Source organism: Ursus arctos, unplaced genomic scaffold (genome assembly GCF_023065955.2).
Source record: "Ursus arctos isolate Adak ecotype North America unplaced genomic scaffold, UrsArc2.0 scaffold_18, whole genome shotgun sequence".
In the NCBI taxonomy this organism is placed as follows: domain Eukaryota; kingdom Metazoa; phylum Chordata; class Mammalia; order Carnivora; family Ursidae; genus Ursus; species Ursus arctos.
The window spans coordinates 26208564-26223634 of NW_026622852.1; the positions used below are offsets into that span (position 1 = coordinate 26208564).

General features: G+C 41.2%; 1 protein-coding gene across 1 annotated transcript; it reads right to left on the reverse strand.

Annotated features, from left to right (window-relative positions):
• On the reverse strand, positions 1-957 carry LOC113260275 (olfactory receptor 13C7). Its single transcript, XM_026505983.2, has one exon. The coding sequence runs from the start codon at positions 955-957 to the stop codon at positions 1-3; it is 957 nt and encodes a 318-aa protein (XP_026361768.1).
• Positions 958-15071: the final 14114 nt, after the last annotated feature.

Sequence of the window (15071 nt, forward strand, 5' to 3'; positions counted from 1 at the left end):
CTAGGTAAAGCATTTCTGACTCACCAGGTTCCTCACAGCAGCCTTCACATCCTTGTTCCTGAGGCTATAAATGATGGGGTTGAGCATGGGGGTGACCACTCCATAGAAGAGGGAGGTGAGCTTGTCTGAAACATCCTGCTTGTCTGCCCCCAGCGGGTCCTTGGATTTGGGTTTCCCATACATGAAGAGGATGGTTCCATAGAAGACGACCACCACTGTGAGGTGGGCGGAGCAGGTGGAGAAGGCCTTCTTCCTCCCCTCGGCTGAGGGGATCCTCAGGATGGTGGAGAGGATGAAGATGTAGGAGACAAAGATGAACAGAACTGGGACCCCCAGAAAAATCACATTTGTCACTCCCATACTAATCACATTGATGGAGATGTCAGCACAGGCCAACTTCAGGACAGCCAGGATCTCACAGGTAAAGTGGTTGATGATGTTGTTCCCACAGAAGGGAAGCTTCATTGCAAGGGATGTTTGAACCGTAGAGGCAGCACTTCCAGCTGCCCAGGAGCTGACAGCCATGGGCACATAGACAGTCTTGCTCATGACCACAGGGTACCTCAGGGGGTTACAGATGGCCACATAGCGATCAAATGCCATCATGCCCAGAAGCACACACTCTGTGGCTCCCATGGCAAAGGAGAGAAACATCTGCACAGCACAGGCAGAGAAGGGTATGGTTTTTCTGGGGGTCAGGAAGCTGTCGAGAATGAGGGGGACCGAGGAGGTTGTGTAGCAGATGTCCAGGAAGGACAGGTTCCCCAGGAAGAAGTACATGGGTGTGTGCAGGCGGGAAACAGACAGAGTCACCAGGATGAGGACCCCATTGCCCAGCAGGATCACTAGATACATCAGGAGGATGAGCACAAAGAACGTTTTCTCCAGCCGTGGGTGGGCTGAGAGTCCCAGGAGAATAAACTCTGTCACAGAGACGGTCTGGTTGGCACTTTCCATGGTATGTCTCTTCTTTCAACAGAGGAAAACACTCAGAGATCCAAACTCAATATTCTTTGCCTTGCTTAGGTCCAGGGCACCTGGTCTGGAGTTCCGGTTAGGCTGAGTGATTAGAAAATAATCTTGAAAGCCCACAGTCTCTATTTCTTCCAAGAAAAAGAAGCGATAAAATCATGAATTACTTTGGGCCCATAGAACATCAAATTTACAATATTTAAAATGGTGATTCTGATAATTTAATGCATTTCATCAGAGATAAGACATATAACACATTCATTTTTATGATTCTATGTCCATATGGCAGTTCATCTCATTCAACTTCGATCAGGAAAGTGACGTTAAGTTTGCCTCATGTTCTCCAACTTTGTGCCAGTTACTAGTGAAATGATTAGTTGTGGCTGCATACTTTCTTTCTTCTCTCCAGATCATTCTCACAGAAACCATACTCTTGTTGTTCCTAAGATTTCCTTTCTCATGGGCCCCACCTGCTCCAGGACCTTCCATCCATCTGTATTTTCATTCATCCATCCACCCATCCACCCACGCACCCACCCATCCACTCATCCATTAGTGTCTGAACATCCTTCCACTAAAATATTTGTTGATCAACTAGTATGTGGGTATGACAGTACCTATGGGAAACAGGGGTGCCCCATAGTCCAGACTTAAGTATGCTCACAACTTAGCAGGAAAGGGAAGCAGAAGGATTCAGGAGAGGCTAGAGTATCTGAAAGGGCATCCAGGGTATTGATGGGAATAGATTTACAGAAGTCTTCTTTGATGATACAGAATCCAGCTGGGCTTTCAAGGACAAAAAGAGACTGGGCATGCAGAGCTGGAAATAGAAGTTGTGTGTGTTTGGTGGGAGGGGGTCTCCAAAGTAACTTCATGCTCTGGAAATGCTGGTATGTCCCAATAGTTGAATCTAATGTTCCATGGAGATAGAGGACTGGCTCTAAAAATGCACAGTGGATCACAGCTTCTGGAAATCTAGGTCTCTTAGATAACTAAAGCAATGCTTTTTTTCTTATTCTCCTGGGTCCCCCTTCCTCTGAATGAGCACCCTTATAGGAATCAATGGACATTAGTAGTCCTTGAGCCTTTTGACGCAGCTGCTAGATATGTCACCCAGACTAATATTCTGTCACTGATTATGCTCCCCAAGTAATCTAGTCCAGTCCTCTCTCCCACTCTAGATCATTTTCTGCACTGCACTGATGCACGGCTTTCAGTTTCAGTTTGCTTTTATTTTTTTATAATAATATTTTTTTATTATATTATGTTAGTCACCATACAGTACATCCCTGGTTTTCAATGTAAAGTTCCATGATTCATTAGTTGCGTATAACACCCAGTGCACCATGCAATACGTGCCCTCCTTACTATCTTTTAAAAACGAAGAGCTCACTATATTCCCAAACAGCATACTGCATTATTTGCAGGCTCTCGAGTATTAGAAAATGTTTCTTCATGTTGAACCAAGCAGGCAATTTTCTAAGAGTTCCTTATTCATATGATGGTAGTCAGCTTCCTTCTGGAACTGCGTTGAATCTGTGGAAAGTCATCAGGTCTGTAAGGCAGAGATTTGTAGACTTCAGTACTTCCTTCCCTCTCTTACATCCTCAGCTTACCCTATTCTGTATTGGGATTATAAGAGATCAAGGATGTTCAAACTATTTAGGAAAGAGAACTTTCATTTTCTTAAATTTAGAACCCCGAATATAAAGCAGAGGTGCTCTTGTTGAAATAGGGAAAGAGGGCTGGGAAAGTCTGGGCTATCCGGCCAGTGAGGCGCCTTCAAGGCATTGCAGGCAGTTTAAATGGCGCCCTCTAGAGCCTAACTCTGGGACAACTCCAGCTTTTCCATGGCTACTATGTGAATGATGCTCCCCAGAGTTATACAAGAAGGGGCTCTGAAACCATGGGCCCATCTCATTTCTGAGAGTGTCTCTAAAGTTAGATGAGTCCATTAAATGAGGCTGATAAGTTTCATAGGCTTCTCGCCATCTAGGTTTTTCTAATCCAGGAAGAAGGGGTTTGTGTTGCCCTCAGTCTTTGTGAGACTGAAATTGCTTCATCTCTTCTCTTTTCAAGCTCCAACCCCTTTGAAAAATCAAGTTAGAAGCTGGAAATGTTACTGTGCTAACAAATGGTTGAGGATTACTCTGATAAGAACCCTCACTTACCTTTATCAGGAACCTACTGAGAAAGGATCCCTACAGTTTGGGAATAGTGCATGGGCCAGAAATGGCAACACTAGTGTGAAAGGCCCAAGCTGAGATGTCCACCTCGGATTTGAAGAAGGGGTGAAAACCAGTTCTTCCCATCTGTCTTGACTGTGTGTTGTAGGCAAACTCTCCAGAGGAACAGCCAGTACATGCAGAAGGCAATTTGAAATCAGTGGAGTAATTGGGACTGTTGTGTTCCCTGAAGTGATTAAAAGTTTGGAAATGGAATCAAACAAAGTAAGAAAACTTTTTATACTTCTGGGACAATGTCCCCAGGATCTAATCATGCTGAAAACACTCTAAGAGGACTTCTTTTTCTCTTTCCTTCATTCCTGCTGGAACTTCCCACTCTTAAGCCACTGAAGGACATCAAGGGAGGCATTTCCATGTCCTGCTTGAATTTCTACAAACTTCAAAAGGCTTAAAATTCTGAAAAAAGCAGCCAGAGGCATTATTTACAAACATTCTATGTTCATGGCATTATGGAACCAGCAGCTGTGGGCACAGTGCTTCTAAGCCAAGTGCTCAAGGCATGGCAGTGGACACTTGGGGGGACTTCCACCGAGAACCCTGAGAAGACTTCAAGGAGCAGGAGATTTGTGGCCAGGACTTGAACAATGGAGGGGAATTTACACATGAAGAGATAGGAAAGAGGTGGGAGAAAGGGAAAACTATCTTGGGGACAGAGCTTGGCAGGTCTTGGGCTTGAGTATTTCTTCCATAGCCTCAACAAGTCATTTGTTTGAAAAGCATCATGAAACAGGAGGTATAGAACAAAGTCCAGGGGAGATATTCTATGCTGGTGGAATCCGGAATGTGGTGGCAGCCTCTAGGATTCCCCTTGCTGATTCTATCCTCCTATTATTCATGGCCTTGTGTAATTCCCTTCCTTTTAGTGGCTTGCTTCTGACCAAAAGGCTACACTGTCTTTCTGGGTTTGATGAAGCAAACTGTCATATTGGAGAGGACTTGTGGCAAGGAACTGAGGGAAGTCTCTGGCTGACAGGCAGTGTAAAACTGAGGTCCTCAGACCAACTACCCTCAAGTTACATGGCCAACAACCATGTAAATGAGCTTGGAAATAAAGCTCTTCTCTCATCCCCAGTGAAAACCCCAGAAGAGATCTCAGCTCTAGTCAACATCTTGACTGCAGTCTTGTGAAAGACCCTGAAGGGGAAGACCCAGCTAATCTGTGTTCAGGTTTTCGACCTACAGAAACTATGAAACAATACACGTATTTCTTCTAATCAGTAAATAACTGACTCATGGAGTATGGTTATGAGCTGTGAGGAAGAAGCTAGGAAAAGAAAGAGGTGACACATCTAGGAAAAAGTCATTCAGTGAATGGGACCCTCTACTTTCCCAAAAGTCTGTCTCACTGCCAGAGAACATTGGTGATCAGAAGGATTTTCCTCATTCTGGACCAAAGTTTGCTTATCTGTCTACCTGGGTCCTTGCTTAGCTCTTGGGGGACACGTAGGACACGGTTGCTCCCTCTTGTGTATCAGCCTTTCCAAAAAAAAAAGTGAGTCATTGTAGACATGATCAGTTACACTGAAGATGTGAGCCTGAACTAAGCACAACATTCCTTCCACAATAATTTTGCAGGTAACTAACAGTAACTAAACAATAACTCAATAAACATATGATGAAATCATGACTGAGAACCATCCTGGGAAGCCAGTCCCTAGCATCAGACCCCATGGCAGAAGGAATCTTGGGCCCTCAAATGACCTGCTTGTGAGAGGAACTTTTCACATGATTAAGAGCAAAGAAATGGTAACAAATACAGTAACAAGCTCCCAGTAGAACACACCTTCCTATGGTGTTGAGGCTACTAGGAAGTCCATTAGACAAATCTGTGCCTTGCCAATAGCAGTCATTATAACAAGTCCATACATTTAGGCAGACTGATAAGCTGTTCACCTTTTTTTGGTAAAATTCACTTACAGTGAAATGTATACATCTTAAGTGGATCATCCAGTGAGTTTTGACAGATGTGCACACCCATGCAACCCAAATCCAGTCAAGTTAGAGAATATTTCCAGGGGCGCCTGGGTAGCGCAGTCGTTAAGCGTCTGCCTTCAGCTCAGAGCGTGATCCCGGCGTTCCAGGATCGAGTCCGACATCAGGCTCCTCCGCTGGGAGCCTGCTTCTTCCTCTCCCACCCCCCCTGCTGTGTTCTCTCTCTCACTGGCTGTCTGTCACATAAATAAATAAAATCTTTAAAAAAAAAGAGAGAGAATATTTCCAACACTGCAATGAGTTTCTTATGCCCCTTCCCAGTCAGTCCCCAGTACCACCCTCCCAGAGCAACCTCCATTGTTCTGATATTTTTGACCTTTTTAAAAACATCATATGCATAGAATCATGCAGTAAGTATTCTTTTGTCTAAGTCTTTATTCAGAATGATATTATCAAGATTCGTCTATGTTATTAAATGAGTTAGTGGTTTGTCCTTTTTTATTACTGAATAGTGTTCCATTATGACCATCCGAGTTTGTTTATCCATTCTCCTTGTTGATGAACATCTGGGCTGTTTCTAGTTTGGGCTGTTATGAATAAAGTCATTATTAACATTCTCATACAATGGGGTGCCCTGTGTGGCTCAGTCAATTAAGCATCTGACTCTCGATCTCAGGTCAGGTCCTGATCGCGGAGTTGTGAGTTTGAGCCCCACTCCCAGCATGGAGCTACTTACAAAAACAAACAAAAAAACATTCCCATACAAGTCTTTTTTTTTAATTTATTTAAATTCAAGTCAGTTAACATATACTGTAGTATTGGTTTCAGGAGAAGAATTTAGTTTCATCGCTTACATATAATACTCAGTGTTCATTCCAACAAGTGCCTTCTTTGTTTTATTATTTTTTATTATGTTCAGTTAGCCAACATACAGTACATCATTAGTTTTTGATGTAGTGTTCAATGATTCATTAGTTCCGCATAACACCCAGTGCTCATCACAATATGTGCCCTCCTTAATACCCATCACCTGGTTACCCCATCCTCCCACCCCCCCTTCTGTAACTGTCAGTTTGTTTCCCAGAGTCCAGAGTCTCCCATGGTTCGTCTCCCTCTCTGATTGCTCCCCCTTCAGATTTCCCTCCCTTCCCCTGTGGTCCTCTATGCTAGTCCTTATGTTCCACATATGAGTAAAACCATATGATAATTGTCTTTCTCCGCTTGACTTATTTCACTTAGCATAATCCCCTCCAGTTCCATCCATGTCGATGCAAATGGTGGGTATTCATCCTTTTGATGGCTGAGTCATATTCCATTGTATATATGAACCACATCTTCTTTATTCATTCATCTATTGAAGGGCATCTCAGCTCCTTTCACAGTTTGGCTACTGTGGACATTGCTGCTATGAACATTGGGGTGCATGTGCCCTTTCTTTTCACTATCTCTGTATCTTTGGAATGAATACCTAGTAGTGCAATTGCTGGGTCATAGGGTAGCTCTATTTTTAACGTCTTGAGGAATCTCGATACTGTTTTCCAGAGTGACAAGTGCCCTCTTTAATACCCATCACCCATTTAGCCCATCTCCCCACCCACCTCCCCTCCAGGAACCCTCAGTTTGTTCTCTTAACTATAGAGTCTCTTACGGTTTGCCTCTCTGTTTTTATCTTATTTTATTTTTCCTTCCCTTCCCCTATGTTCATCTGTTTTGTTTCTTAAATTACACATATGAATGAAATCATGATATTTGTCTTTCTCTGGCTGACTTATTTCACTTAGCATAATGCACTCTAGTTCCATCCGTGTTGTTGCAAATGGCAAGATTTCATTCTTTTTGATGGCTAAGTAATATTCCATTACATATATATATACACACACACCATATCATCTTTATCCACTCATCAGTTGATGGACATTTGGGCTCTTTCCATAGTTTGGCTATTGTTGATAGTGCTGCTACAAACATTGGGGTGCATGTGTCCCTTCGAATCAGCACTTTTGTATCCTTTCATACAAGTCTTTTTGTAGACATGTATTTCAACTTCTCTTAGCTAAATACCTGAATATGGGATTGCTGGCTCATAACATAGGTATACACATAGTTTTATAATAAACAGATCCTTTGCCAAGACTCACCATTTTACATTCCTGTCAATAATGTACGAGATTTCTCATTGCATCACATTCTTGTCAGTGGTGTTTTAGCCTGCCTGATTGATGTGTAGTGGTCTCATTGTGTTTTTTATTTGCATTTTCCTGATAACTAATGACATCAAGCACTTTTTCATGTGCCCATTGGTCATTTATAAATCTTTGCCAATTATCTGTTTATTTTGCCCTTTAGCATACTTTTTTGTTGTTTTTGAAAACAATGGTTTATAGGAGTCCTTATTTATTTTAAATACAAATCCTTTGTCAGATATATGTATTGTGAATATTCTCCCAGTGTATGTGGCTTCCATATTCATTTTCTTAATAGTGTCTTCTGCTGAGCAGATGTTTTAAATTTTGATGAATTTTATCATTTTTTTCTTATTTAGTTATAACTTTCCACAGCCTATCAAAGAAAATTTTGCCTACCCCCAGACACAAAGATATTTTTTAAAGTTTTATTATAAAAACCTTTATAGTTTTAGCTTTTATATTTAGACCTATGATCCATAGTGAAACTAATTTTTAATTTTTAATTTTTTGTTTAGTTGTTCTATCAATTACTGAGAAAAGGGTATGAAAATCTCCTGCGGTGCCTGGGTGGCACAGCCGTTAAGTGTCTGCCTTCAGCTCAGGTCACGATCCCAGGGTCCTGTGACTGAGCCCCGTGTCAGGCTCCCTGCTTGGCGGGAAGCCTGCTTCTCCCTCTCACAATCCCCCTGCTTGTGTTCCCTCTCCTGCTATCTCACTCTCTGTTAAATAAATAAATAAAATCTTACCGAAAGAAAGAAAGAAAGAGAATCTCTCATTCTCTCCTGTTCCTTTAATTATGTCCATTTTTTGTTTCATATTATTTTCTGGCTTTTTTACTAGGTGAAATACATTTATAATCTTTATGTCTTCCTGACTGACACCTTGTCATTATGAAATGTCTCTTTTTATCTCTGGTAATACTCTTTTCTTCAAGTCTACCCTATCTGATATTAATATAACCCTCCAGCTAACTGTTTGATTGATACATTTTTACATCCTTTCACTTTGAACCTGTATGTGTCCTTATATTTAAAATGCTTCTTTTAGGCAGAATTGAGTTGTCTTTCTTTTTTACACAGTCTGATAGTTTCTGTATTTTTTTCCATTTTTTATTAGTTTCAGAGGTAGAATTTAGTGATTCATCAGTTGCTTATAACACCCAGTGCTCCTTACATCAAGTGCCCTCCTTAATGCCCATCACCCAATTATCCCTTCCCCCACCCACCTCCCCCCAGCAACCTCCCCTCCAGCAACTCAAGTTTGCTTCCTAGAGTTCAGCATCTCTTATGGTTTGCCTCCCTCTCAATTTGCATCTTATTTTCTTTCTCCTTCCCTTCCCCTATGTTCACCTGTTTTGATTCTTAAATTCCACATATGAGTGAAATCATATGGTATTTGTCTTTCTCTGATTGATTTGTTTCACTTAGCATAATACCCTCTAGTTCCATCCACATCATTGCAAACGGCCAGAGTTCATTCTTTTTGATAGCTGAGTAATATTCTGTTGTGTGTATATACCACATCTTCCATTCATCTCTTGATGGACATCTGGGCTCGTCCCATATTTTGGCTATTGTGGACATTGCTGCTATAAACACTGGTTACAGGTGCCCCTTTGAATCACTATGTCTGTATCCTTTGGATAAATACCTGGTAGTGCAATTGCTGGGTCATAGGGCAGCTCTATTCTTAACTTTTTGAGGAATCTCCATACTGTTTTCCAGAGTGGCTGCACCAGCTTGCATTCCCACCAACACTGTAAGAGGGTTCCTCTTTCTCTGCATCCTTGCCAACATCTGTTGTTTCCTGAGTTGTTAATTTTAGCCATTCTGACTGGTGTGAGGTGGTATCTCACTGTGGGTTTGATCTGTATTTCCCTGATGCCGAGTGATGTGGAGCATTTCTTCATGTGTCTGTTGGCCATTTGTATGTCTTCTTTGGAGAAATGTTTGTTCATGTCATCTTCCCATTTCTTGACTGGATCTTTTGGTTTTTGGTTGTTGAGTTTGATAAGTTCTTTATAGATTCCAGATACTATCCCTTTATCTGATATGACATTTGCAAATTCCTTCTCCCATTCTGGAGGTTGCCTTTTAGTTTTGTTGACTGTTTCCTTTGCTCTGCAAAAGCTTTTTATCTTGATGAAATCCCAATAATTCATATTTGCTTTTGTTTCCCTTGCCTTTGGAGACTTATCTAGGAAGAAGTTGCTGCAGCCAAGGTCAAAGAGGTTGCTGCCTGTGTTCTGCTCTAGGATTTTGATGGATTCTTGTCTCACATTTAGGTCTTTCATTCATTTTGGGTTTATTTTTGTTGCCCAGGCTGATAGTCTCTGTATTTTAATTAATATGTTTAATCTATTTCTATTTAACGTAATCATTCATTGGTTGGGTTTAGATTTACTATTTTCTTATTGTTTTCCATTTATCTCATCTATTTTTTGTTCCTCTGTTCTTCCTTTCCTGCAATCTCCTGGGTTAATTGAATAGTTCTTAGAACTAATTCCATTTTAATTTATCTATTGGCTTTTTGGCTATATCTCCTTGCCTTATTTTTCTAGTCATTGCTCTAGAAATTACTATATACATCTGAATCTTTTAGCTTTCTCAAAATTATTACTCAAACAAGAATATATAAATCAATCAGGAAAAGAAATTAATAAATCAATCCCAGTGACAGACTACTTCTGCCAGAATATTCTAGGTACTTGCTATTCAAATTGTAGTCAGTCTAAGACCAGTAGTGCCATCACTTGAGATCGTGTTAGAACTGCAGAATCTCTAGTCCCATTTCAGATTTACTGAACCATAATCTGCATTTTAACAAAATCCCCAGATGATTCATATACACATTAAAGTTTAGGAAGTGCTGTCCTCAGTAATTGACAATCTGTAGTAACAGTGCAAATATTAGGCACATCAGCATCACTATTTGATGATGTCCCTCACTTCTTGGAATCCACCATACCATGATCGTCTTCAGTCAACTCGGGTAGTTTTGTTTGCTCCTGTTGTGCATACTGTCCCCAATTGGCCACAACCACACAACCAATCTTCTGTTGTACTAGCAGTTGCTTGGCTTTCTGCATCATTCTGAAACCTGATGCTTACCTAGCCCCTCTAAATGGAAGATGCACAATGCTTTTGCTCCATGCAATGCCACATTTATTTTATTTTTCGGTGAAATGTTGTCTTCTATCTCCACAGCTGTGTTGTGCTTACAATGGAATAACTTCTGTACTGAAATGATAGCTCTCTTGAAATCCAGACAACCTGATTCTGAATTTCTGAGATATGGCCCTACTGTTGGATACATACTAGTCATAGGTTGAGTTTCCCAGGTAATAGACTCTGAGGAATTCAACATACGAATTTTAGTGGGACACAGACATTTAGTCCATAGCAGCCCTCACTGTGTAAAAACAGCCCTATCTCCTCCTGATGACTAGGATCAGTTATATGTAATTATAACTGCTGGTCCCTTGACATGAGAAGCTCATCATGACTGGGGGATAGTCACAGCTGTAAGTTTAGTAGATATAACAAAATAGAAAGTCCTTATAGAAATTGGTCCTTATATTTATGGTCAATTGCCTTTCAACAAAGGTGCCAAGGCAATCCATGGGGGGAAAGATAATCTTTTCAGCAAGTGGTCTGGAACAATTGGATATTCATATGTAAAAAAAAAAAAAAAAAAAGTAAGGCACTTATTTCACACCATACAAAAAGTTAACTCAAAATGGATCACAGACCTAAATGTAAGATTTAAAACTATATAACTTCTAGAAGAAGTTTCTCATGAGAGAAAATCTTTGTGACCTTGGGTTAAGTAAAGGTTTCTTAAATAAGACACCAAAATTTATTTTTAAAAATTGAGTATTGTACTACAAAATTAAAAACTTTTGTTTTTCAAATGACACCATAAAAATGAAAAGACAAAAAAGGCTAAAAATATTCACAAATTATATATATATTAAAGGACTTATGTCCAGGTTACACAAAAAACTCATACATATGACTCGGTGCCTGGGTGGCTCAGTCAGTTAAGTGCCCAACTCTTTTTTTTTTTTTTAAAGACTTTATTTATTTATTTGACAGAGATAGAGACAGCCAGCGAGAGAGGGAACACAAGCAGGGGGAGTGGGAGAGGAAGAAGCAGGCTCCCAGCAGAGGAGCCTGATGTGGGGCTCGATCCCATAACACCGGGATCACGCCCTGAGCCGAAGGCAGGCGCTTAACCGCTGTGCCACCCAGGCGCCCCACGTGCCCAACTCTTGATTTCAGCTCAGGTCATGATCTCGGGGTCCTGGGATTGAGCCCCATGTCAGGTTCCATACTAAGTGGGGAGTCTGCTTGAGGATTCTCTCTCTCCCTCTGCCCCTCCCCCGCTCATGCGCTCTCTTTCAAACAAATCTTTAAAAGAATAAAACTCCTACATATGACTCAATAATAAAAAGACAAACAGCCCAATTTAAAATATCTTCACCAGAAAGGTATGTGAATGACTAATTAGCACATGAAAAGATGTTCAACATTAGTAGCCATCAGGGAAATGCAAATTACAACTACACTGAGATACTAAGACACATCCACTACAAGAGCTGCATTGAAAAGACTTTAACACCAAGGGTTGGTAAGGACGTAGAGAAACTAGACATGTCGTACATTGTGGTCATTTAAAATGATACAGCCACTTCGGAAAATAGTTTAGCGGTTTCTTAAACACATTTGTACCGTGTGACCCACCAATTCCAAACAAAGTTCTGTACTTGAATGTTCATAGTAGCATTATTCACGATAGCCAAAAACCGGAAAAATCCAAGTGTCCATCGATGAATGGATAAACACAATGTGGTAGACCCATGTGTAACACTTGTTTGCAGCAAAAAGGAGACGGCTGATACGTGTTATGACTGGACGAGTCTCAAAAACATGCTAAATGAAAGACGCCAGACACAAAAGTCTACATATTGTATGGTTCCGCTTATCGAAATTTCTAGAAAAGGCAAATCTTTCCAGAAATGAGTTGATTAGTAGGTACCTGGGGCTGGAGTTGGGGATTGACTGCAAATGGGCATGAGAGACTTTTTGAATGATGTATATATTCTAAAATTGGTTTGTAGCGATAATTGCACAACTGTAAAGATTTATCAAAAATCATTGAACTATACCTTACAGTAGGTGAATTTTATGGTATATAAGTTATAATTCAATTAAGTGCTACAAATATTTAATGAGGCTCTTTCTGTGTCCCCTGGTGGAAGCAACCCTCCGTTAGGAACTAGGATCCTTAGACCTATAAAGCCTAGAGTTACAGTGACTGAAAGCACAAATTCCCTCAGTAGGTAACTGGAGGTGACGTAACCAGGGCTATTCTTGCTACTACCCTTGATTCCTGGACCATGTATTTTGCCTGTTGGGAACACAGTACAATAAAACGGTCATTGATTTAGGGTTCAGCCTACATTCTGGAGGGTGGTGCCCCATTCTTGAAGAGTATTATCTCTAAGCTGGTGCCTTAGCTGTGCTTTCATAAGGCCATTATGTCACTCTCTTGGGCCAGCTACTTCTGGATGGTGCAGTGTACGGAAGGATCAGTGGAGCGCATAATCATGATCTCACAGCTATACCAACTTTACTAAGTGAGTCTTGGCCAAGAGAGATATTATGCAGGATCCCCTGTCATTAAATCAAATCCTCTGTGAGTTTTCAGATGGTGGTGTTGGCTGATGCCCTACAGAGAGGAAAGGTAACCCATACTCAGAAGACGTGTTGATTTTAATCAAGACGAATCACTGCCCTTTCAGAATGGAAATGGCCTAATGCAATCTTCTTACCACCAAGTGGCTGATTAGTCTCTTGGAATGAGGGTTGGTCTACGTCAGCCTTTGTGAATGAGACCCTGCTGTTTAGCAAATGGCCTCCTGCAATCATGGCTGCTCTGTTCATTGTACCAATGACAGGGGTTGGATGACATCAGCTCCCTGAGTCCCCGAGTTCTGTTTGGTTGTTGAGCCTAGTGGAGAGAAGGAGGTTCTGAAGATGCTCCTAGCACATGAAGAGCTAAAGAAGTGAGAGAAACCGGACTCAGTTCCAAATACTGAAATACTGTTATAAGACGGAGAGGGATTCTTCCACCAAAGAATGGAATCACAGATCGAGGGAAATCCACAGGTGGGTGTCACCTGAGATTTAGTACTCCCACTTCATTGTATGGAAGAATATACCGGAAATTCTTCAAGAGCAGAGAATGCACTCTTGGTCTCTCAGCTCTATGTGGGAGGGCAGGGATTTGAACCTAGACCTTCTGGACATGTTCCAAATTTGCAGGTGATAGGATCCACAGAGGGAAAAGCCATTGTGGCAGAAAGGGAGTAATTGATTACAAGAAGCATTACATATTGAGCTAACAACAGTTGTTTTAAAACTGAGTTCTATAAGATTTCTGCTGTGCATTATAGCCTGGCACTCTTTTTGCACAAGGCACACTATAGAGAATATCTACTTTACACAAGTTAGTAATCATATTAGATATAACTTTTGTTGCCCTCCTTCAAAGAAAGTAACTTAATCTAGATTTGTGAAAAATAGAATCTAGTATATAGAGGAGTGTCCTTTAGAAGCGAAAGTGCAGGAATATGCGCCAAGCCTGGGGAAAATTGGAAACCAAGAACTGGGGACATATGAGGATGCCCTCATCATCTTGGCTCTTTGCAGACCTGGTTTCTCTTTACCACCCCAGTACACATGGGCAAACACATGACCCCAAAACCCCTAAGTTTGTCTGTTATGGATCCAGTGACTCACTCCCTGGCTACTCACAACAATCCCCAAAACCTGGCGGAAAGAATCTGATTGGTTTAGGCAAGGTCAGTGTCACACAGCACAGACATGAGTACCTCATCTATGTGGATAAAGAAGAGAGGTGACTGGGAAAAATGCCCAGAGAAATGGGATTGTTGGCTCATAAGCTAGAAAGCCAAACAGAAATGTGCTATAATAATAAATTAGAATTGATTCAGTTAGACAGAAGGCGGAATTGAACTTTGTCTTCAAACGTCATAAGGCTTCCACAGAGGAGTTATTTAACATATTTCTGTAATAAGAATAATGTTCGTTTATCAATTGGGAAGATATTCTTTGTTAGCCATTGTGCATTTTATATGTGTGTGCGTGCATGCGTGTGTGTGCGCGTGTGCGCGCGCATGTGTGTGCGCGCGTGTGTGTGCGCGTGTGTGCGCGTGCGTGTGTGTGTGTGTGCGCGCGTGCGCGCGCGTGCGTGTGTGCGCGCGTGCGTGTGTGTGCGCGCACACTTTATTTTAATTTAATCCTCACAACAACTCTATGGGGTTAGCTTAATTATCTCCATTTTGCAAATTAGAAAACGAAGAGTCTACAAGATTAAGTAGTTTTTTTTTTAATATACCTGAAATTACACAGGCAGAGGCACCTTCACATCAGTCAGGCTCCAAAGTCCATGCTCTTAACCACCAGGGTAATTACAAGTAGATTTTTAGCAGTTGGTGCCAGTATCCAGTCCAAATCCTGAAGACAGAGAGGAAACTGAGTTTGACCATTGGGGTCTGGATGGTTGCAAACATCAATTCCAGGGAAATAAAAGGACTCAGAATATAAACTTTGCATTGTAGTAATAATGAACTCGAGAGTGCTAGAAATTTTGTTCTTGTTCTACAATATCTGGAGTTTGATTAGTGTTGAGACAAAGTCCTCCTTCA